The 23,463-nt window shown below is 57.4% G+C and overlaps 2 protein-coding genes across 5 annotated transcripts; one reads left to right on the top strand and one right to left on the bottom strand.

Moving 5' to 3' along the window:
• Positions 1-1,732: 1,732 nt before the first annotated feature.
• Positions 1,733-10,050, top strand: CALY (calcyon neuron specific vesicular protein). Of its 4 annotated transcripts, none has more exons than XM_027587835.1 (6): positions 1,733-1,889; positions 7,752-7,906; positions 8,681-8,794; positions 9,076-9,189; positions 9,379-9,724; positions 9,905-10,050. In XM_027587835.1, exons 2-5 carry the CDS (start codon positions 7,772-7,774, stop codon positions 9,700-9,702), a joined length of 687 nt encoding a protein of 228 aa, XP_027443636.1. In that variant the 5' UTR covers positions 1,733-1,889; positions 7,752-7,771; the 3' UTR covers positions 9,703-9,724; positions 9,905-10,050. The 4 variants fall into 4 exon arrangements, with proteins under 4 accessions (XP_027443636.1, XP_027443630.1, XP_027443646.1 ...); XM_027587829.1 differs by having other exon boundaries at positions 9,834-10,050; XM_027587845.1 differs by lacking the exon at positions 1,733-1,889 and adding an exon at positions 1,915-2,184 and having other exon boundaries at positions 9,834-10,050.
• Positions 10,051-14,324: 4,274 nt separating this feature from the next.
• On the bottom strand, positions 14,325-22,732 carry LOC113918929. Its single transcript, XM_027587860.1, has 2 exons — positions 22,515-22,732; positions 14,325-20,906 (listed from the first exon to the last, which is right to left on the bottom strand). The coding sequence occupies exon 2, from the start codon at positions 20,837-20,839 to the stop codon at positions 19,610-19,612; it is 1,230 nt and encodes a 409-aa protein (XP_027443661.1). The 5' UTR covers positions 20,840-20,906; positions 22,515-22,732; the 3' UTR covers positions 14,325-19,609.
• Positions 22,733-23,463: the final 731 nt, after the last annotated feature.

The raw sequence follows: 23,463 nt of genomic DNA, 5'->3' as shown, positions 1-23,463 counted from the left end.
TGGAAGAAAAAAAAATGAGAAAATTTACAGCACCAAAAACATGGTACAGAAAAGAAAAAAACGGACATTGGACCTCATCGAAATGACCAACTTTTGCACTTCAAAAGACACCACGAAGAAAATGAAAAGACAAGTCATAGATTGTGAGACACTGTTTGTGAATTATGTATTTGATAAAGGACTTGTATGCAGAATATATAAAGAGTTCTTACAACTCAATAATAAGACAAAAAACCCCACTGAAAAATATTTGGAACATTTGAACAGATATTTCATCAAAAATATAAGAGGCTAATAAATCCATAAAGAGATGCTTAGTTAGAATCATTAGTTATTAGGGATTCGATTTCAAAACACAGTGAAATATCACTACTGCCCACTAGGTCAGTGTTAGGGCAGAATCATTCCCCCCAAAATTCTTACGTTGAAGTTCTAACCCTTAGCACAATGTGGCTGTATTTGGATATGGGATCTTTAAAGAGATAATTAAGTTAAAATGAGGTCATAGGGGGCGCACCTGACTGGCTCAGTTGGGGGAGCGTGCAGCTCTTGATCTGGGAGTCCTGAGTTCAAGCCCTGATTTGGGTGTAAAGATTACTTAAATAAATGAACTTGGGAAAAAAAGGAGGTCATATGGGTCAGCCTAATCCATTCTGATTAGTGTCCTTATAAGAAGAGGAGGTGAAGACAGACGCGCACGGAGGGAAGACCATCTGGAAACACAAGCCAAGGAGAGAAGCCTCCGAGGAAACCAGCCCTGCCCTTGGGAGCAGGCTTGTAGCCTCCAGCACCGTAAGGAACCCGATTCCTGTGGTTTAGCCGCCCAAGGGGCACTCTGTCATGGTGGCCCTGCCTGACGGCCACAGGTGGCTGTTTGGCTTCTGGAAAAAACACAGACAATAACAAGTGTTGGCAGGAGGTGGAGAGAGTAGAACCCTTGTCCAGTTCTGGTGGGAATGTAAAACGGTGCAGCCCCTTTGGGAAAAGGTTAGCATTTTCTTAAAAAGTTCAACGCAAGCTACCGTCTGACCTATAGCAAAATCCCACTCTTAGATACCTACCCAGAGAAGTGAGGCCGATGTCCACACAAATACAAGTATGACGTTCCCAGCAACACGGTCTACAACAGACGAAGCTGGAAACAGTCCAGGGGCCCATCAGCGAATCAAAGGGGGCCTAGCCAGACCGTGGCTTTACTCAAATTTTCTTCAACAGCCGAAGAGACCAATCACTGATAACATGCTCTTTTCCTTGCTGTCTTCCACCAGCTGGGAGCCAGGGATGTGGAGCCTGACCCCAGCAGGGCTGAGCCCCCGCACTTGATCGCTGGACAAACGCCCACGGAGCACCTTCTGTATGGGGGCAAGGTGCAGGTGCCGGGGCACAACAGTGACCAAGAAGGACAGGCTTACCCTAGGAAAGCTGACGGCCCAGGGGCTTCAGGCGCTGAGACATGAGGAGGCCTTCCTCTGGGGGCGTGAAGGCCAAGCCAAGGGGAGCAAGAAGGACAGTCTGAGCACCTGACCAAGGTCGCGGGGGACAGCCTCGATACCCCAGGCCCAGGAGCAGCCTAGGCTCAGCTGGCCAGGGCGTCTGCTCCCCTGCAGTGAAGCGGTGGGAGTGTGAGGGGTGTTGCGTGTTTAGTCTATACTCCCCCACACCCCGCACAGCTCCGATGGGGGGGGGGTGGGCACAGTGGGAGTACAGCCGCGGCAGCAGACGCAAGTGCTCCGGTCCCTCCGCCCGCGTCTCCCAGGCAACAGCAGCCTCGGTCTCGGCTCGGCCCCTCCCCCGCCCCGCCCCGGCTGCGAAGCGTCTGGAACCGCATCCTTCCTCCGCATCGTCGTCCTGCGACCGCATCCTGCAACAGCTGCCCGTTGGAGCCGCCTGTGAGCCATTTCCACATTTCTCCTTGTGGAGCGGGGGCAAGGGGGGCCGAGTGTGTGCAGGGGAGTGTGCACGGGTGTGTGAGGTCCGTGTACAGGTGCGTGTGCAGGTGCGTGCGTGTGCAAGATGCGTGTGCAGGGATGGGGGCACTGCGGTTGACCCAATGGCAGCCAGGTCGAGCCGGGGGTCCTCCCTTGGGGTCTCTGCTGACCGGAGCGGGGGTGCTGTCCCCACGCCTCCCCGGCGATCGGGGGGCCTCCGCGGGGTGAGCCGCTGCCTGGACCTTCCAGAAGAACCGTAGGTATCCAGCCTTGCACAGACCCGACGGCTGCCCGGATCTCCGGTCCTCAGCACAGCGGGACAGCTTGGGTGGGGGTCGGACTGCTGAACATCGGCTCCCTCACCATGGTCTGAGAGAGCCCCTAGGATGTGGGCGTCCCCGAGGTGGGGAGGGGGTGCCAGTTCCAGAACCCGTTCAGCTCTTTCTGAGGGTGGGAGAGAGCGGGGGGGGGGGGTGGAGGGGCGGTGGGCGGGGGGCGGAGGCGGGGGAAGCGTCGAGGCAGAAGGCGTCGGACGAACCAGATCACCGAGAAACATTGCTGGCACCGAGATTGGGGTGGCTGTGGCGGGGCAGCTGCGTGGTGGCCAGGAGGCAGGCAGAAGGGTATTTCTCCAGAACCACCTGCCGCAGCCCCTGGACTCGGGGCCACAGGTGGCTGGTATGTGGGAAGCCAAAGCTGGGTGCAGACCTGCGCTTCCCCTCTCGGGACTGCGCTGACGCTCGCAGTTCACCTACCCTTGAACCAAAAGCCAAACCCAGGACCCGCCCGCAGGGCCTCTGGTGGGGGCTGCGGCTGGGGCGGGGGGGGGGGGTGAGGCGGGGGCGGAGGTGTGCGCTCCGCGGGGTTTCAGCAAAGCACGCAGTGCCCTGCGCTCCGCAGTCACATGCACGCTCTCGACACGCGCAGGACGCTCGTGCCCAGCCCGCACAAGCCCGCGCTGGTGCGCACTGGCGCGCACCCTTCTGAGTGACGCAGCATACGAGGGGGGGCGGTGAATGCGAGTCTGCGACCCGCGGATCTGCAGCCGGGCTTCTGTAGTGTTTTCAGCTAAGGGCCCTTGTCCCGCCTCTTCATCGGTGGTCGGTCCAGCAGCACAGCCTCACCGCCCATCCCGTGCCCCCTCCCCAAACGTCGGAGAGGAGCATGCACCGCCCCGACCCAGGAGCCCACAGCGGGTGGGGAGCAGACGACCCGCTGGAGAAGACACAATTACATCGCAGGGTGGAGGGAGGGGGGGCCAGTGGGAGGAATAGGAGTGACCCCCCCCAGTCCACAGAGTTCTGTGTCTGTCGTGTGAATGAGCCCAGCCAGCTTCCCCAGAGGGTCCCCATGACTCAGCGAGGGAAACGAATGTTCGGGGGAGGGAGTCCCACATGTAGCCCAGCCCCTTCCCCAGCATTCTGCCTGGGGCATGAGGCCTGGAACCAGGAGCGGAGAGTCCAGAAGGCCCCAAATAATCTCCTTTCCTTCACGAAGATGTGTCATCCCCGGCTCCGTTTCCATGGAAACCCACGATGACGCAACATGGACGTCAAGCCATGTCGGAGGAGTTGGAGCTTAGGTTTGGCTCCTAGAGGACCCCAGAGGCGGAGCTCCTTGTAGGGAGACTGGGCAGACCCCGGCCCAGCCTTCCAGCGGGCGTGGCCAGCAACCCGAGATTGGCAGGGCTGCGGGGCTGCGGGGCGGCCACAAGATCTTCCCCTCCGCACTCTCCTCTGCAAACCATAGGCTGGATTTGTGAGCCACTGGGGCACTGGGGCCAGAAGGCCTCCAGCCTCCTCCCCCCCGCAATGCCACACCCCTCCCGCCCCTGCGAAGCTCCCCTCAAGCCCTGGGCACTTGCTGCCCCCCCTCCCCCGCCCCTCCCCTACAGTCCCCTGTCGGTCCTTCCCTCCGTGACACTTTCCCAGCACTCCTGAGCCGTTTTCTTCCTCGCGCTGCAAAGCCCGACCTCTTTATATTTATATTCCGGTGGTTCCTTGTCCATCTCTGCCTCACAGAGAGCGGACGTCGTCTGCATGGTCCGCGTGAAGAATAACCCATTGCGCGCCGGTCTGGGGCAGGTGCGGACTTGTCCGTGAGTCCTCCCCAGGCTGCTCCCCTGCCAAGCCCGACTCTCCTCAGGAAAAGCCCTCCAGCCAGGGAGTGGGAGTTGGGGACGCTTCGCTGACCTGAAAGGGCCCTGGGCCAGGCGCGTAAATCCAAGGAAGGGCCCCAGGTCAGGGCCCTAATGGGACCTCCCTCCCTGGAGCGCCGGGGAAGTCCACGATGGGGGTGCCCCTCTCTTGCCTAGCTGGCTGCTTCTTGCCTGCCCCACAGTGCCGCTCCTGGCCACCCCTCCCCTTTGTCCTACACAGCCCTGACCTCCCTGCCCAGCACCTTGCATACTCTCCATCCTGGGCATCTCTCTGCCTCTCTGCCTCTGGGTGGGAGCTCCTCCTCTGCATTCCCACCCTGCCTCACCCTGGCCTCTGGGGTGTGAGACTGGGTCACCTATGGGCCTGGTAGGCACCTGCGCTGGTGGGGCTGCTAGAGTGAGAGGCGTTTGGGGATGGCGAAGTCCCCTAGGGCAGAAGTTTGGGGATTCAGAGGCACAGCGGTCTTTGTAGGGTGGGTGCAGGCAGTGGCCAGGGAGGGAAGCACAGCCCCTGGGGCTCAGCCCTTTGGTCCTCACAAGGAAGGGAGTCGAGGGACAGCCAAGACACTGCGACCAAGGGGCTCACCTTCTCTGATCAGGGTCCAAATCCTGGGGGAGGGCATGGGGTAGCTGTACCTCTGCCACCAGCTTGCTGTCCTTTGGTTGTTGGTTTCGTTTATTTTGAACTCTTTTTGTTGTGAAATATAATGAATATTGAGAAGAGGACATAAAACAAACATGTGGTTTAGTGACTTAAGGTAAGTGCTCCCCGGTCATCCACCATCCAAGTGAAGCCTAGAAATCCCCACCTGTCCCTGAAGCCGCTCCCCTCCCCCAAAGGCACGGCCACCCAGACTCTCCAGACACAGGAGCAGTTAATTGGTCTGGACCCCTGGAGTGCGTGTCCCTAATTGCCCGAGATTGGTTCCTAAAGGTTATGGTTAGAGTTGGCTTGTTCTTGAACCTGCCTTTGTGCCTGGCTGCTTTTGGCCAGCCTCATTTTGTGGGATTCCAGGCTGTGCTTGCTGTGACCCTTCACTTGCTAGGAATGCCTCCGTTGATTGACTTGTTTTACTCTGGGTGATGCGTGGTGCTGTGTACTTCTGTGGGAATAGCACTGCTTAACAAGTTCATGCACCCCGTCTCTTTGCTGGGTGTGCACCCTGGAATGAGGGCTGGTCAAGGTTCGACATGTGTGGATTCTGTGAGTTGACACCACCTGTGTGGCATCTTTTGTGCCTTGAGCTCTCCTGGGTTTGGATGGGCTTCAGTATATCTCTTTAAGCTGGTTCTAATTGGTCTCCCTCTGGACTAAAGAGGGTGAGCACCTTTTTAGTACTCATGGCTGTTTGAAATCCTTCTCTGTCCATTTTTTTATTGGGTTTATCTATCTTTTTCTTTATCAACTTGAGCTGTTCTTTACGTACTTTAGATATCTGCCCTGTATTGGCTTCCTTGGGCAGCTGTAACAAATTACCACAACTGGCTAGCTTAAAACAACAGACATTTATTCTTTCACAGGCTATGGAGGCAAGAAGCTGGAAATCAAGAACTGGGAAGGGCTGTGCTCCCTTTGAGGCTCTAGGCAAGGATCCTTCCTGCCTCTCCCAGCTTCTGGCGACACCAGGTGTCCCTTCTCTTGTGAATGCATCCTTCCAACCTCTGCCTCCATCTTGACATGACCACCTCCCTGTGTGTGTCCAGATTTCCCCCTTCTACAAGAACACCAGTCATTGGGTTAGGGCCCCTGTAATCCAGTGTGACGTCACCTTCACTTGATCACATGTCCAAAGACCCTATTTCCTAGTAAGGTTACACGCACAGGTAGCAGGGGTTAGGACCTGAACATTTCTTGTTGACGAACCCACAAGTCCTTTGCATGTTGCAAATATCTTCTCCGGTCTTGCTTTCTGTTTCCGTTCTTTGAAGGCTATGTTTTGATAAGCGGGAGTTCTTAATTTTAATGTATTCCTTTTATGGTTAGTACTTATTTCTCATATTGAGGAACTCTTTCCCTCCCCCAGACCAGGAAAATACTCTCCTGTATTATTTTCAAGATGCTTTCCTAACTTAGGTGTATCCACCTGGAGTAGATTTCTATGTGTGATGGGAGGTAGGGATCAGGTCCCTGTTTTCCGTGTGGACATCTGTTTATCAAAAGGTGGCCATGCCGCCTGCTTTGCATGGCCTCTCTGTTGCAAATCCGTGGTCCCTGTGTGTGGGGTGTGTCACACGGAGCTTTGTGCACCACACGTCAGTGCCACACGGCTGTGTAAGCTGGGCGCCTGGCCGATGAGTACCCCCTTGTTCTCCAAGATGTCACATGTGTTCTTATTCCTTTCCTTTTTGTATAAAATTACAATGCTTGGCAAGTTCACACACAAAAAAATTCTTTTGGGCTGTTGATTGGTATTTATTGATTCTACAGATACATTTTGGGGGAAATGACATTTTTAAATGTGGAACCTTCCAAAATCCATGACCGTTTTGTTCCCCACTTGTTAAGGCAGTTAGGTCTCCTTTTGTCTTAGTCAATGTTTTGCCTGAGGTCTTCCATGATTTTCCATATGGAATTTCTTTCCATTTCTCTGAAGTCTGTTCCTGAGCATTTGGTATTTCCAATACCGTTTAAATGGAGTCTTTCAAAAACCTATTTTCTAATTTTTTGTCACTGATACATAGAAATATAATGATTCCTAAAAGCCTTGGATGGACCCTGCTGGACTCACTCTTCAAGCTTTGTAATGGATCCACAGATTCACGTGGATTTTCTACACACACAATGTTCGATCCATGAACAGTCAGAGTATTACCTGATCTCGTCCAGGCCTGTTATCTCTTATCCAGTTTTCCTGCCCTACAGCTTGGCTCAGACATCCAGCACCATGATTTATAGAACTGATAATAAAAGGCCTTTTTATCTCCTTCCTCATCTAAAAGGCAAAGCTTTCACTGTTTACATTCAATAAGGATTGCTGTAGGGATTTTTGTGGACGGCCTTTATCAATCAGATTGAGGAAGTTTCCTTCTGCCCCTAGAGTGCTAATAGACTTTTAAAATAATAAACAGATGTTGAATCTTGTCAAATACTTTTCCAGATATTATTTAAATTGATCAGATGATTTTTTAAAAAGATTTTATTTATGTATTTACTTATTTTAGGGGAAGGGGGGAGGGACGGGGGAGAAAGAGAATCTGAGACTCCCCACTGAGCACAGAGCCAGATCCAGGTCTCGGTCCCAGGACCCTGAGATCATGACCTGAGCCGAAATCAAGAGTCTGACACTTACCCAACTGAGGCACCCAGGTGCCCTGGGGTCATTTTCTTTAAGCACAATAGCTGCCCTTAGAATGTGCCCTAGAGCAGGCTGGCTAATGGCACACTCTGCCAGTGTTGTGTGTCTGGGAAGTCACTGGTCAGACACACCACCCTGTCCATGGCTTTGGGACCCACGGGAAGACCAGAGGGCAGGAAGGGACTAGAGGCCTGTGGCTGAACAGGCCCAGTTTGTCCTGAGAGGCTGGCCTGTCCGTGCATGGCCTGCCCTGGCTCTGGCATGAGCAACACTGGGGCCAGCCTGGGGCCCTCTCGCTCCCTCATAAGCTGGCACGGACATCTGCTAGGTGGTGAGTGGGCAGTAACCTGTGTCCACACCTCTGCACAGGACAAGGACCACCGTGCACCATGGTGAAGCTGGGTTGCAGCTTCTCTGGGAAGCCGGGCAAAGACCCTGGGCACCAGGATGGGGCTACCACGGACAGCGTCCCTCTGATCAGTCCCCTGGACGTCAGCCAGCTCCAGCCACCATTCCCTGACCAGGTGAGGGCCTCGGTCAGCGGGAAGGGCCGCCAGCAGGGGCTCAGCAAGCAAAAATGCCCACCCTTCCCTGTGGGCCCAAGACAGGGTCTTTGGGCAACAACTGAGGGAGAGCCTTTTTCTGGAGGAATCTGTAGGAAGCAGAACTCAGCTCTGGTGTAGTCCTGCCTGACCCCAGCTGAGCTCTGGAGCATGGCCGGCATCAGAAGTTGTCCCAGCAGGAGGGGAGGGGGCAGCCATCTGTACCCATGTCAGTCAACTTTTGGCCAAGGGCAGTTCTCCGGGGATCTGGGGGGGCTTCAGTGGTGTCCACTATAGTTCTGGACCTTGTACTCAACAGACAGGTGGGAAGGCTCAGTGCTTGCCCCTTGGGAGCACTCACAGAGCACAGGACTGTACTTGCCTGCACCGCATGTGGTAGGGGCCTCAAGACTCTGGGAGCCAGAGGAGAAGTCAGGGTGGACTTCTTGGAGGAGGGAGCCAAGATGTGGAACAGCTACAGGGGAAGCTCCTGGCAAGAAAAGCTGACACCCTTAGAATTGAAGGCAGCCCTCAGACTGAGGGCCTCCATCTGTGGTGTGGCCAGGCCCCAGGGCTGCCATGGCCCAGCAGGCATCCAGCATCCACCTTCCCTTAGCCTTGGCTCGTAACCAGTGGAGCCTAGCCACTAGACAGTCCTGGCAGCTGGTCAGCACGCACACCACTGCTGGGCAGCTGACCCCTGGACCCCTCACAGTCCTCCCAGTTCAGGGTCCTCCAGGTCATCTCTTTCCACAGGTGGTTATCAAGACACAGACGGAATACCAGCTGTCCTCCCCGGACCAGCCAAAGAAGTTCCCCGACCTGGAGGCCCAGAAGCTGGCCTGTAACCACCCAGAGGAAGGGCGCAGGGTAACCCAACCCTCCCAGTCCCATGCTGCCCAGGGGTCGATTCCAGGGGGGGTTCAGGGCAGAGGAGATGGTGAGCAGGCAGCTGTAGGCATGGGTACCCATGCTCTGAGCCAGGTTGGCTGGGGTCCCCTTGCTCTCTCTCCTGCTCTCACCCATTCAGAGGCCTTCGCCAGAAGCACTCCCCCGACAGAGGCCAGTAAGCCCCTGACCACTGCCCTGCCCTCGCCGCGGCTTCACAGCCCCCTCCACGGGGTCCCTCTCCTTTTCACCCGCCCCTGCAGCTGCCCACCGCACGGATGATCGCCTTTGCCATGGCGCTCCTGGGCTGCGTCCTAATCATGTACAAGGCCATCTGGTACGACCAGTTCACTTGCCCCGACGGCTTCCTGCTTCGGGTAAGGCCTGGCGAGCTGCAGAACGGGGTGGGGCGTGGGGCCGTCCAGGCCTTCCCGAGCTCCGATGCCGCTGGGCAGAGTGCCAGGGAGGGTCCCACGGAGGGGTCCGCGTGGAAGCGTGGGAGGCGGGCTGCCTCCGGTCCCGCCCTCTGCCCTCCTACCCCGCCCCTGACCCGCCCCCTCCCGCAGCACAAGATCTGCACCCCGCTGACCCTGGAGATGTACTACACCGAGATGGACCCCGAGCGCCACCGCAGCATCCTGGCCGCCATCGGGGCCTACCCGCTGAGCCGCAAGCACGGCACGGAGACACCCTCGGCCTGGGGGGGGAGCTACCGCGCAGTCAAGGAGGGGCCCAAGGCGCCCACCCAGGCGGGCGCGGCGGGGGCGGCGGCGGCGGCGGCGGGGGCGGGGGCGGCGGCCACCGAGCCCCCCGGCAAGACGTCCGCGCTGGGAGAGAAAGAGGCAGCGCGGAAGGCGGCAGGCAGCGTCCCGCCCCCGGCCCCCCAGTGAGGCCTCCGCACCGGCAGCCCGGGTAGGTGTGCTTGGGGGGAGGGGCGGGGAGGAGGGGACGGGGGCGGGGTCACGGGACCTGGAAGCGGAGGTCCCGTGCGGGGCTCAGCCATGCACTTCTTCCCACGCAGGTGGGCGGTGGGGGGTCGTGTACCCTCCTCGCAGCGCCCGCCCTCGCCCCTCCTCCCCTCTGTCTCGGCAGCGCCCCGCGCCGGCACCCGTGACAGCCCTCGCCCGACGCTCTCACATCCTGTGGTCGTGCCCCTGCTTCCAGGACCCCTTGCTGATGCCCCCTGCCCCCTGAGCTTCTAGCTCTGTTGCTTTTCTCTAAGTAAAGATTCACATCCACCTGGGTTTCTTGTTTCTCCTGAGCATCCTCCGTCCCCCTGGCCTCTTTCCTGCCTTCCCAACCCCCCGCGTGGGTGAGCACTGGCATCATGCCAACCCCCTACTGCCCAGAGGGACCCCGAAGGATCCTGAAGAGTGGCGGTAGAGGGGCAGTGAGCCGCCCTGGCAAGCCGCCGTTCACAGACAGGGACAAGGGCCAGGGCCACTGTGCTAGCCGCCCTGGGTGTCAGGGCACAGCGCGGACAGGGCTTTGTCTGGTCCATTGCTCAGCTGACTGCAAGGAAATAAGCACACCTCTGTTCAGGGGAGCCTCTAGGACCTGGGCTCCATCCCTGACTACCCCCTACCCTACATCCAGCAAAGCTGCTCCATCCCCTGCTGCCGTTCCTGGTCCCCACACAACTACCCCATTTGACGGGAGCATCTGAATTCCCCTGTTCTGGGCAAGCACCCACATGTGGTTCCTGCCCTCAACTGGCTGCCCACAGGTGTGAGTCACTGAAGAAATGAGAGAATGCATGGATCCACCGGGCCCTGGGCCACAGGAGAGGGGATGTGAGCCTATCCCTGGGGCATGAAAGTGCTCCCTGCTCCCAGAGCACCCCATCTCCCATTCCCTTGGAGCTAGAGGGGAGGTGGGAGGTCTGAGGATGTTGGAGTTGGCAAGAGTCTTTTTACCCAGCCCACAGCATGGCCCACCTTCCCCTCTGCTTCAGCACTGGGAAGCCCAGGTCTGCTCCCGCCTGGCTAGGCCTGACCATGGCCCCCACTCCAGCACATATCCTCCTCTGAGAGCTTTGATCCTAAGCCCAGACACCCCACCTGGTGAGAGGTGAACTCAGGTCCTAGCACTGACAGCTCGGTTGGGAGGTAGGGATGACAGCCTTGGGAGCTCATGCAACAGAAACAGGAAAGAGGCATTTTCAGCATGCTTCCCAGTGTCGGGTGACATGGGTCAGAGTCCCGGGGGGACCCCCTTGGCCCTAGTGCAGTCATGTGGGGGGACACAGGGCCAGGCGCTCAGACAATATTGGACTATCCAGCCTCCAGGCCAGGGAGGCAAGGTTGGGGGGGGGGGTCTGAGCAGCTTTGGAACAGGGGGCAGTGACCAGCAAGTGGGTGAGACAGGGGTTCGAAGGGTTCCAGAGACACCATGGACACACTGGAGGCCAGGTGGCGGGAGTGGGGGTGGGCAGGTCAGGGCTGGGCTGTGAGTACTGTGTCCATCATCACTGAGCTCTTATCTGTCCAGCCAGCCCTCCATCCATCCGCTCATCTGCCAGTCATGACCTGTCATCTGTCCTGTCTTTCTCTAGCAGGTACCTGGCTAAAGTGTTTCTGAACCTTGGAGAGGAAGTTGCCTCTTTACCCTTAAATACCTCAGTGTGGATTTCCTAAGAAGGGCATGTGCTTATTTCATGCAATGATCAAAATCAGGAATTTAACTTCAAAACAATACTCTTATTTAATCTATGTACCTTATTAGTATTTTCCCAATTGTCTCAATAATGTCCTTTGTAGAAAAAAAAAATCTGGCCTGAGATACGGTCCAGGTGCCTGGCCACATCCTCCTTACCCATTTCTCACCTGGGGCAGCTCAGTCTGTCTGTCATGACCTTGACAGTTCTGAAGCATGCAGGCCAGGTGATCTGTAGACTGGCCTCAGCTCACACGCGTGAGGTGTGTTGTCATGATCAGCTTTCCCAGGAGTGATGCTGTGTTCCCCTCAGTGTCACGTCAGGAGCCACGTGAGGTCTGGTTGTCCACCCCTGAGGTTAACTTAGATCACTCGGCTAAGGTGGCTTTGATGGGTTTTGCCCTGTGACCTTACCATTTGCCCTTTGTAAATTAATACACGTTTTGTGGGAAGATACTCTGAGAGTATATAAATATCTTGGTCCTCACCAATCTCTCCCTCATTTTAGCATTCATTGACCATTCTTGTCTGAATCAATAATACTGTATTTTCCAAGTGGTGGTGGTCTAAATTCAGCATTTTTTCTACACCTGATTGGTTGACATTCTATTAGTTTACCATAAAGAAAAGCTCTCCCTCCTCCCCTTTCTGGGAGATTGGCTGTCGTCCCTACCCCCCAATCATTTATTTACTCACTTATTTACATCAGTGTGACACATTGATTCCCATTTTATTCAATAGGCTAAAATCCATTGCTATCAGTATTTATTTTTGTGTTCACATTGTTTCATATCTGGCTCGTGGAAGTCATTCTCTGGGCATGTGTCCATCAGTCTCTGGGCACTTCCTAACTTTCTTGCACAAAGATGCTCCAGGCTTGACTTGTGCCACTGGGATCTGGGTGCTGGTTGTGGGTGTTGCTTCAGGCACTCTGGGTACATAGAGCTGGGGGTGTGATATATAATATAGGCATTCTGTAACTCGATAGCATGACTTACAGAACTCAGGAAAGCACTTACTAGATTACTAGTTTATTATTAAGTATACAACTCAGGGACAGCTGGATGGAAGAGAGGTACAGGCCAGGTGTGGGCACAGGAGCATCGAACCTCCTTGCACCTGAGTGTTCAATCAGGAAGCCCTCCGAATCTCCTTGCTCAAGAGTTCCTATAACCCGTGTTAACCCCCCCCCCCCCCCCCGCCGCACAGGTCAGGGGTGGGGCTGAAAGCCGCCCCCCAAGCAGCTTCTACTCCACCCTGCCCTATCTCATCAGCATAAACTCCGATGTGGCTGAGTATCAAAAAGTTCTCTGTAACTCGGGAAATCCCAAGGGTTTTAGGAGCCCTGCCCCAGGAGCCGGGGACAAAGGCCAAATACATTTTTTATTGCAGCACATTCACTTAACACACACAGAAAATCACCGTGCACGGTGTGAACGCACTCTCCTTCACCGTCACCGACGCACAGCGCCCACTGACAGGGGCTGTTTGGGTGGTTTACAATATTTTGCAGTACAATGCTGCAATGAATAATTTATGCATATGTGCTTTGTACTGTTGGAGATTTATCTTCAGGGCAAATTCCCAGGAGTGGTCTTGCTGAGTTAAAATGTTTTAATTTATAAAATGTTATCATTTACAATTATAAATTTAAACCAGTGTCAGGGAGCAAGAATTCCTGACCTCTCAAAGGTCCTTCTAGCTTGAGTAAGAATCAGATTGACATGAGACAGATTAGCAGGAGAAAATTGAACGTAATGGCGTCCGTCCGTAAGGGGGAATCCATGCAGGCATGGAAATTCTAAAGTCAGGCAAATGAAATCCATTTGTCATCCTGCAGAAGGGGGTGGGGGTCTGGGACTTCAGAGGAAAGGGATGCACTTCACAGGGTGATGAGAAGAGCAAATGCTTGCCCTGCCATACAGATGGGTCACTCAGATGAAATTGATCTGTTAATCACCCTTATCCTGGGAAAGATCCCCAGTTTAGGTTCTTCTGTGTCGTTAAGAGGGGGGCAAAAGTTTCTCTTGAGCCTGCAGGGTCTCAGGTGTCTTCAGCTCACAATAATCCGTATGCCAACATGGCACATTCTGGGGAGGTCTGTCCTGAACCTCTCCACCAGCTTCCCCAAGCTTTAGAGCTCCATTTAGAAGCTTACTTATGAATCTAATCACTTTTGTGTGAGTGTGTCTTCACTTACTCTGTAATTAATATTCTATTAACTTAAGCATTTGATATATTCAGTCTCTAATTTTTTAAAAGACATTTCACAAACACGATGAACTCGATTAATTAGATGTCCTAGGTATTTCAAGCTCTAACCATTCTAAGCATTTTGAACATCATGCAGACCTACAAACCTACCTAACAAAACCTCTATAAGCATTTGTATGCTACTCCATGTTGAACACAACCAAGTCAGAGTCAGTCAGATCTTAAACTGAAATTTTCTCACACATCTAACACTAAAAGCCAAGGTTATTGAGATAAAATTTAAACCTTCAAACTACAACAAGTTGCTTATGCTCCATCAGCAGGAGACAGTATGACTTCATGGTGTACCCAGGGCTTGGGGCAGACCTAACCTGGGCTGCAGGAGCCAGCTCCCCGAAGGGCCATGTGCCAGGCGCCCTGCTGTCGGCCGGCTCCCTTTTCCAGGGTCCCACACATCCTCTGAGTGTCCTTTAAATTTTGTTCTCACCCAAATTTTACAGAAACTGCTTGCAAAAACTCTTTCACAAGCCAGACGCCCTGGAGTGGAACCCCATATTGTTGATAGTGTCATATAAAATATCCGAAAGTTAAAACAATTCTTACACAAACATAGACTGTGTCCCAACTTCACAGGCTTCCTGATGCGGGATCCCACAGGATGGTGAGATTCGGGGACAATGTGAGAAACTTCGTGCTCAGGCGGAGAAGAAATCCTAGACCCTCCGTTCGAGGTCAAACCAGGCAGAGTCACACATAGGGCATCATGGTCTTTGGGGCCGGCCATCCTTCTACTGGACATGCCGCGTGCACCACGTGGGTCCTTTGTGAGTTAACCCTGAGTTCAGGGGCGGGGCAGACCTAAGTAAGCAGATGCACAGTCCGCTCTGCTTCCTCAGGCTGCCCATCTCAGTGTGATCGACGCATGAGGGGATAATTTAGGTAGGACCTGAGTTTTGTTTGGTTGGGTGAGGTTTCCACCATGGAACTACCAAGCAAACACAGAGCGCTGCACCCTTTTGGGGAGGATATACATGCACGCACACGCCACAGACACCCACCAGCCCCATCGAGGTACGCTGTTATGCACCATCACCCCCACCCGCCTCTGACTCTCCCCCACTTCCTATCACACCCTCCCATCTCTTCAGGGCAGCTTTCAAGTGCAACCCTTAAACACCATCCTCAGGGTCGTTGCAAGGTTACATGCCTTTCCCCATCAGGCAAACACTGAGGGCCAGGCCTGGGGATTCAGGGGCGGGATCCAGCAGTAGAAGGCCTCTACTCAATTGGTCATTACCTTCACCAATGCTACCGTCCCAGAAACGGAGACACACCCGCGTGTGCACTCATAGTGCCCGGAGCACAGGGCACCTCCCCCAGCCAGGCCCCTGCCAGCTGCCACGGAGCAGAAAGGTGAGCCTGTGCAGGGGGTAGTGAGGAGGGAGTCCCAGCTCACGGGGGTGACCACACTGCAGTCGGCCTCAGCACCCTGGAACCTCTTAGAACTGCAGCCTGCTGGGTGGCCTTGCAGTGGGACCCTGATGTGGGACCCACAGTGTGGCCTCACCATGTGACCCCCAACATGTGACCCACAGTGTGACCTTAGGTGTGACCCCCTGGTGAGGCCCTGCAGTGGGCCCCACGGTGTGACCCTGAGGGGCTGCAGCTTGAGGAAGACCGTGGAACAGAGGAACCAGAACACGGGCTCTTCCTTCCTAGGAGTCCTATGATGAGGTAACCCTTCCAGGGTCCCCTTTGCATGCATGTGCCACACATGCACACTCACACACGTGCACACTCACATGCGTACACAGAGGCAAGGTGCACACTCACGCGTGCACAGAGGCAAGGTGCACACACACGTGCACACTCGCGTGCACAGAGGCAAGGTGCACACTCACACACGTGTATACTCATTCATATGCACAGAGGCAAGGTGCACGCACATGTGCACACTCTCACGTGTGCAGACACACGCTCATGCACACACATGCACACTCACGCAGGCAGGCAATGTACACACACACAGAGGCAAGGCACACACGTGCACACTCACACATACATGCAAACATGCATGCACATGTACTATCACTCTCTCCCCTCCCCAGATGTCCCCACACACAGATCCACATGCGTGTTCTCTTGGATGGAGACCCTTCCCCAGGGTGGGGCAGTGGGTGGGGGCAAGCAGAAGGTGGCAGCTATCCTGGGGTGTTGAATAGGGCTCCTTGAACTGGCCGGAGTTGACCTGATGCATTGTTTTTTTAAGATTTTATTTATTTATTTGAGAAAGAGAGAGAGCATGAGCGGGGTGGGGGCAGAGGGAGACGCAGACTTCCTGTTGAGCAGGGAGCCCAACATTGGACTCCATCCCTGGACCCCGGGATCATGACCTGAGCTGAAGGCAGACGCTTAACAGACTGAGCCCCCCAGGTGCCCCAGACCTGATGCATGTTTTGAATAGACTCCCTCCAGAACTGGTCTCCAGAACCCAGAGGGCAGAGGCCAGCCAGGTGGAGGGTCAGTGGGGAAGGGGGCACACTAGGGAATCTGGGGAGTCCCGGAAGGACTTGAAGGGTCTCATAGGGCCCTGGGGCCTGTCCACTGAGAGCCCCAGTCACCCCTACAGGAGCCAGGCCCAAACTGCAATGGAGTTTGGAGGCCTTCATCTCCTATCTCATGGACAGCCCCTGGGCTGCCGCAGAGGCCCCACAGGGCGGACACCAGTGGGTGGTGCACCAAGACTGAGTGCTGGCCCCGGACAGCAGCTGGGGTACCTTGTGACCAGCAGCCTGGCGAGGTCCTCCCAGGACTGCAGTGTTAGAGGCTCAGCCCCTCTGTGGGGTTCTCAGGCCCCAGGCTTCCTGAGGTCACCCCACTGAGAACCAGCCCAGGACAGACATCTTCAGGAGATGCAGCTCCCAGGGGGTGCATTTGGGTGCTCTGCAGGGCTAGCTGAGGGGCTGGCCTGGGTCGACAATGGAGGTCAGGCAGGCAGTGGCCTCTCCTCCTTCATGTGGAGGCCACTGCTCCTGGGTGCAGCAGGTATGCCTGGGGGTGGGAACACCAGCAGCCTGGGGACAGGGGCCCTCAGACCCCCGACCACTGACCGCTGGTGTGGGTAAGGACAAGGGTCAGGGCAGGCAGGGTGGCTTGGGGCAGCCCCGCGTCCAGGCTGCTGGGGGTGCTGGGGTCCCTGCCCTCTGGTGCCACGGGTCTGGGTCATGCAACCCGGGGGTAGGTGTTGGCTGGGGGTGTGGGGCAGAGTGCAGCCAGCCCCAGACCCTGCTCCGCTGAGGGCACTGGGGGTGCCACTCCCCTAGGCCTAGCGTCTCCGCAAGCCTGACACGGCCCGGCCCCAGCAGGGGATCTGTGCAAGAACTGGACACATGCCGCATGGGGAGCGAGAGGAGGAGTCCAGGCTGGAGGCCGAGGGCCCCACAGGCCCAGCCTCCTTGGCCTTCTGAGCTGGCACAATCTGAAAGCCGCCAGAGCAAAAGATCAACGGTCCTATAAAGTGGTTCATTTAGACCTTTTCTCTTTATTGTGTGCACAACTGTGTTATTTCATGACCTTAAAAACCACAGCCTTTTGAAGTGACAGGACTTTGTCGTCTCTCTTTCATCCGTCTGCTGTCTCTGGGCCACACGGCACAGCACTGTAGGGTGGGAATACTGCCTGAGGAGTGGGGGGCTGTGTGTGCATGTGGGGGCCCCTGCACACAGCTGGGCTTTGGCCCGCAGGCCCCCAGCACCAACCCCAGACAGAGCAGCCACTGATATGGCCTGGATTGGGCCCTCGGTGTCCGTGAGGACCGTGTGTGCCCTCTGGGAGCTTGGCCCTGGCCCACAGTGGGTATGGATGGGCCTGTTGGGTCCCCGTCCCATGCCACAACTGTGGGGGCTGGAGGGTCCCCACTGCTCCTGGGAGGCTCTTGCTCAGCCTGGGGCCCAGACCATGCCCCCTGCTTTGGACATCTCAGAGACCAGGTGCTGGGGCCCCTTGGAGTGGATCCTAGTGCCAAGCACTGCCCCCAAGAAAGTTCTGGCACCCAAAGCCACCCAGCGAGCCCTGGGGTTCACGGGACCATCCCCTACTTGGCAGGTCCTCCTGTGACCTGGGGTCCTACCTTGTGCCTTTGCTCACACTGCCCTCTTGCCCAGAGCCCCTCCCTTTTCTGCCCCTCACACACCTGCCTCTGGCCAGTCTCCTGTTGAGGGCGACCCTCCTGGGGCAGTCCTGGCCCCAGGAGAGAGGCGAGCAGTCCAGCCTCTGTGTTCCATTAACACGTGTTAAGTGTCCAGGCTGCCGAGTGGGGAGCTTTGGTTTAGCAACAGACCACAGGATCTGCTGTGCTTCCACAAGAGAAGTTGAAATAGAGAAGTTTGTTGCTCACGGGTCCTGGAGGAGGTGTGCGCATGCCTGGAGAGGCCACGTCAAGGTAGTGTGGTCAAGGCAGAGTGCAGACAAGGCAGGATCAGAAGCTCCCACCAATACCACGGTCTCTGGGTGGGGTGCTCTGGGGATCCTGAGCTAGGACCAGATTGGTCAGTTCAAACCACAAGAGCAAGGTTTTGGTAAGACCCATGGTGTGGGCTGGGGGATCTTATCTAAGGGGCACGTAAGGAGAAGGTCCTGGGAGGTGGGCACAGGGTAAGGGCTGCTCGGGGGTCAGATGAGGGACTTGCTGCTCTGTGGCTGTGGCCTGGGCCCGAGCTTGCAAGTCAGCAAACCAGAGTAGCTGAGCCAAATACTCACCAGTGTGGCACCGGGCCACAAGCCCAAGGGAAGCCCAGGCGTTCTGGGGACATGTGCCCAGCACTAACTTCAAATCTGTCGGGAGGTCACCTGCCAACTGCTCATTTACAGACAGATGAGCTGAGGCTCAAGGCAGCGCCCCGGGGGCCACCCCTCATTTCCAAAGTCCTGCCCTGGCGCTCTGCTGGAGCCGAGGGGGTCTCTGGAGCCTGACTGACCTTCACATGGGCACGGGCATGGGGTGTGAGGGTCTCACCCCCACCCACTGGGCAGGGCTCAGAGCGGAGGGGGCCGTGCAGCTCGGCCTCGCGGTGCCCCCTGTTCTGCCCCCACAGACAGAACCAGCTCAAGCGTTTCATGTTCTTGTCTGCAGATAGTTCCCTGTTCTCACGGGGAAGGGCGTCTGCAGAAGCCCAGAAACACCAGGGTGCGGAGTGACGTCTGAGCCCAGGAAGCCAGACTTCAGGGTGAGCGGGCAAGCATGGAGAACATAGCTCCACCAGGCGACAGCCCCCAGGCACAGGCACACCCTCCGCCCTGGAAAGGGAGGCTGGGGACGGGCTGAGGCTGAGGCCGGGAGGGAGCAGAGACCCAGGTCTGACGGGGCGTCCCCACTGAGGACACACGCAGGCCTTATCGTTCCCAGCCATGGACGGCTGTGGCTGGCCCCTCACAGGCTCTCAGAGTCGACAGCTGTGTGTTGGTGCCCTGAGAGCAGAGGGTGAACGGCCCAGGGTCCTTTCGCTCGGCCTGGTGCCCCCGCTCACCCCAGCATCACCATGCTCCGTGTCCCAGGACGAGGGGCAGGTGCCTGGAAGAGCTGCTCAGGGAGGGGGCCACAGGGAGCCAGCATGGTCTGCCCTGGTCCCCTGGACACGAACCGGCCACCCAGACAGCGGCAGTGACCGTCTCCTCCTCAAGAGCAGGCCAGATCCTAAGGGGACCTGCTGCTTTCCCCAGCCTCCCCTCACATAGTCTCATCAAAAAGCCCCTCCCCAAACAGTCAGGCCACCTGGGCTGACGTGGCCACCTCTGCCTTCAGAGCAGGCTGTGGGGCCCTCGGCGAGGGTGAAAGTCCTGACCAGACGTGAGGGTCCCGTGTACACCACCTGGGTCTCGGGGAGGCCATGCCTGCAGGGCCAGCCACGGCCCCAGGGGCCCCTCCTGTCGTCACACGGGGTTAACCCCAAGACCCTCGTGTTTCATCAGCTGCAGAGAGACGAACTGGCAGAAGCACAGGCCCAGCTCCAGGTGGCCTGGAGCCCCCTGGGTGTCCTCGCAGGCGGGGAAGTGTGCGTGGGCCACGCAGCAGGTGTAGCTGGACGAGAAGCGCAGGAGGGCCTCCCGGAACAGGGCCTCGCCCTGTGGGGCCTGCAGGAAGACCTGCCTGCAGTCCCCCAGCAGCACGTACACGAAGTGCAGCTTGTTCATGGTGTCACAGCCCATCAGCAGGGAGTGGGGCGCCAGCAGGACGTTGGCCTCGCCCACTCTGAGCTCCAGCTCCCGCATCTTCTTCCGAGAAAACCTCCTGAACCAGCACAGGCTGTTCACCCCCAAGGCGACGAGGAGAGGGCAGAAAAAGACGGTGGCGGAGATTAGGAGGAAGCGCTCCGCCGGTGGGTTTCGCTGCAGCCCCAGCATCACGGGGAGGAGAAGCATCGCCAAGGAGAGGGTGATCAGGAAGATGCCCAGGGGGACCCGGCAGCCCAGGTACCGGAGGCAGGACCTGGGGGACTGCACCCCATTCAGGATGCCCACGGCATGCTTGTACACCTCGGGGTCCTCCAACACCTCCTTCAAGGGGTCGGGGACACCCAGGGTGCTGAAGGACCCCACCTTCCATGAGGGCAGGCTGTCCCTGTTGATGCAGTTCAGGGTCAGGAGGGTCTTCCCGCTGTAGAGGGAGGGGGTCGGGTGCCGGGCGGGCAGGGCGCGCGTCAGCCTGTGGTTGGGCTGGCAGAGGAGATGCTGCACCTTGAGGTGGAAGCGGCTGTCTGTGGCCTCCAGGTAGGTCAGGTGGCTGAGGTGCAGCGGGATCTGGCAGGGCCGCAGCAGGACCGGGATGACCGGCTTCCTCTCCAAGCAGTAGCCGAACAGGGACAGGTCGGCCTCCAGGAGGCACCACCTACTCTGCACAAAGTCCTGGCTCAGCACCAGCAGCACCTTCTGGCTCTGCTGGATACACTCGGCCATGTTCTCCAGGACGTTCCTGCCCGGGGTGAAGTCCCGCTCGTGCAGGCAGATTCTCAGCCCCGGGAGGTCAGCTTCCAGGCGGCTGATGAGCCCGTGCGTCCACACGGCATCCATGCTGCTGTAACTCACAAACAGGTGGAACTTCTCGCCAGGCTTCAGTGGGGAGATGGCCGGGGCCACACCTTCCTCCGCAGGGCCAGGATCCATGGGTGCTGCCTGCGAATCCAGCCCTGGAAGCCGCCTCTGGTCTCCAGAGAAGAAAACCACCCTCGGGCTGCAAGAGATGGAGACAGACTGACTGGGCAGACTACGGGACCACCAGCTCGGAAAGCCATGCACAGCCCCTGGGACCACTCGCCCAAACCTGCCAGGAGATGGACAGTGACCAGACGTGAGGGTCCTGTGTGCACCAGCTTTCCCACTCACCGCTCCCCCTTCCAACTCAGGAGAAAGCCAGCGTGCTCCCCGGACCAACCTCAAGGGTGCCCCTCTTCTAGCTCTGTGCTCCCAGCCTCCATCGGGGCCCCTGAGCCCCCTTCCCACTACGACGTCTCCTACTCCCCTGCCTGCCCCTGGGTCTCTGCCACACACAAGTGTCATGGGACCCCCAATTCAGTGCACTCTGAGGAATCAGCCTCGCTGTTCTCATCTGGGGGGTGGGGCCTTCCTTGATGTCCACAAGACATTGGCTTTGAAAGGCTTGGTGCACATGGTGGCCACACCTTCCCGTCCTTTCTTTCTCTTCATTTGTGGTTCATGTGGTTCCTGGGAAGGAGGGGTTGCTATACACTGGATGTTTGTGTCCCCCAAATTCGCATGTTGAAGCCCTAACCCCCAGGTGATGGTATTGGGAGGTGATTGGGGCATGAGGGTGGAGCCCCATGGATGGGGTGAGTGCCCTTATAAAGAGGTCCCGGAGGGCGCCCTCAGCCCTCCACCGGTGAGGATGCAGCGAGCAGGCAAGCCAGGAGGTGGCCGCACCAGAAGCTGACCGTGCTGACGCCCTGACCCCAGAATGCCAGTCTCCAGACTGAGAAATAACTGTTGCTTAAGCCCCCAGACTACGGCGCTATGTCCGGAGCCCAAGGGGACGAAGACGGGTCTTCGATAATACTTGCTCCAGGAAAGCAGTCACACTTTCCAGAAAGCACTAGAACTGTCTCTGTGCCGCTCGAGACCCTCATGTCGAGATCTTGCTGTTCAGACTCAGTGAACAGAGCACTGAGCTGCAACTCTGGCCACCAGAGGTCTGTCTGCTCGTTTCTAAGGAGGCTCATCAAGCACCATCTCCCCAGGACTCACGGCGGAGGTTTTCTCGATTTTCTCATGTGCCCACAGCTAGCTGAGGTGACCCTGCCCAGACACCCTGCCCACTGGAGCCCTGCACACCCACATGGCAGCTGGTGTGACGGCCAGCCTCACAGGCACACCGTGGGCCGAGATGCCCCTCTGCCAGGCAGTCCCCCGCTGAGACCCCTCCCCTCTTGGGTGAGAGCAGGAGCAGGGGAGTCAGAGGAGGACCAGTGAGCCACTCTGGGAAATGAAGGAGGAAGGAGCCCATCTGCCCACTCTCTGCTTCCACAGGGACCCCTATCTCCACCTGCTCTACCTGGTGACTGGGAGGAAGGCACCCACATGGGGGTGACAAGGAGGGGACTCATCCCATAGCCCAGCCGGCACAGCACTGGGCTGGAACCTTTGCACGAGGCCACGGTGTCCACCCTTCCTGCCCAGCAAGCCCTGGTGCGTGGGCACCATCCCCCAGACCACCCCCTTCCAGGTGGCATGAACACCAGGGGAGCAAGGCTCTGGGGGACACACTTGGAAAGCCTGCTCTCACAGGGTTCCCGCTCCGGGAAGGCTGGCCACCCCTTTCTCTCACCGAGTGGGTAAGGACGTGTCCAGGAGGCACCTGCACCTGCTCCGCCACGGTTAAGTGCTGGGGCTCGGACACTATCCTGGGCCCCGAGGGTCTGAAGAGTGCAGGCTCTCGGCCAGCGGGCACCGCTCGGTCCTCACTGCTGCTCCTCATGCGGGTCCTCAGGGGAGGCCTGGGAGGCAGCTGGGGACCCTCCCCCACGCTGTCCCCAGACAGGAGGAAGTCTGCACCCAACACTTTGTAGAGGCTCTCTGCTAAAGCACAAGTAGTGGGAAGGCGAAAGAAGGAAGTGAATTGAGGAAGGCCCCGCCTGCAGGATGGGGATGGGTGGGCAGAGGGAGAACAGGCACAGCACTGCCCCTTCTGAGAAAAGATTCTGGCTGGAGCCCCCAGGTCTGGAGATCTGGGGCTCTGGAAATCTGTGTGATGGGGACTTTGCTGGAGCCACTGGGCTTGCTGGCTGCTGGACCAGGCCCCTCCTGCTGGAAGAAGTGACGGGGATGACTGGGTGTGACTCGGTGGCTCCTGGTTGGGTTCGCTGGAGGGGGTCTGGCCAGGCGCAGGGGTGGGAGTGCATCCTCTGTGTCCTTGGGGCTGGCTGCACCCTCCAAGAGAAGATCCCAGCTGCTGGGTGGCCTCCCCAAACGGCCACGTGGGGCTCGGGTCACTTCCCCTGCTCCTGCCCTCTCAGGCCAAGGGGACACAACAGCCTGGGAGCTGCACCCCTCCTGGCGGTTTCGGGAAACCCACCCAATAGCCCCAACACTGGCCCTTTCCCCAATTCTACTCATAACCCAAGGGAGGAGCCATCTGTGTCCCTCGGGGCCCTGTCCCCTCCTCCAAGACCTCCTCCCACCTGAGCCGAAAGTGTGTCTCCAGAGGCTCCTCTCCAATCTGATCCATCACCCTACAGGCGATCACTTAAGGAAATCGCTATTCAAACTCATACCTG

Source organism: Zalophus californianus, chromosome 15 (genome assembly GCF_009762305.2).
Source record: "Zalophus californianus isolate mZalCal1 chromosome 15, mZalCal1.pri.v2, whole genome shotgun sequence".
Lineage (NCBI taxonomy): Eukaryota > Metazoa > Chordata > Mammalia > Carnivora > Otariidae > Zalophus > Zalophus californianus.
This window is presented reverse-complemented; position numbering and strand designations above follow the sequence as displayed.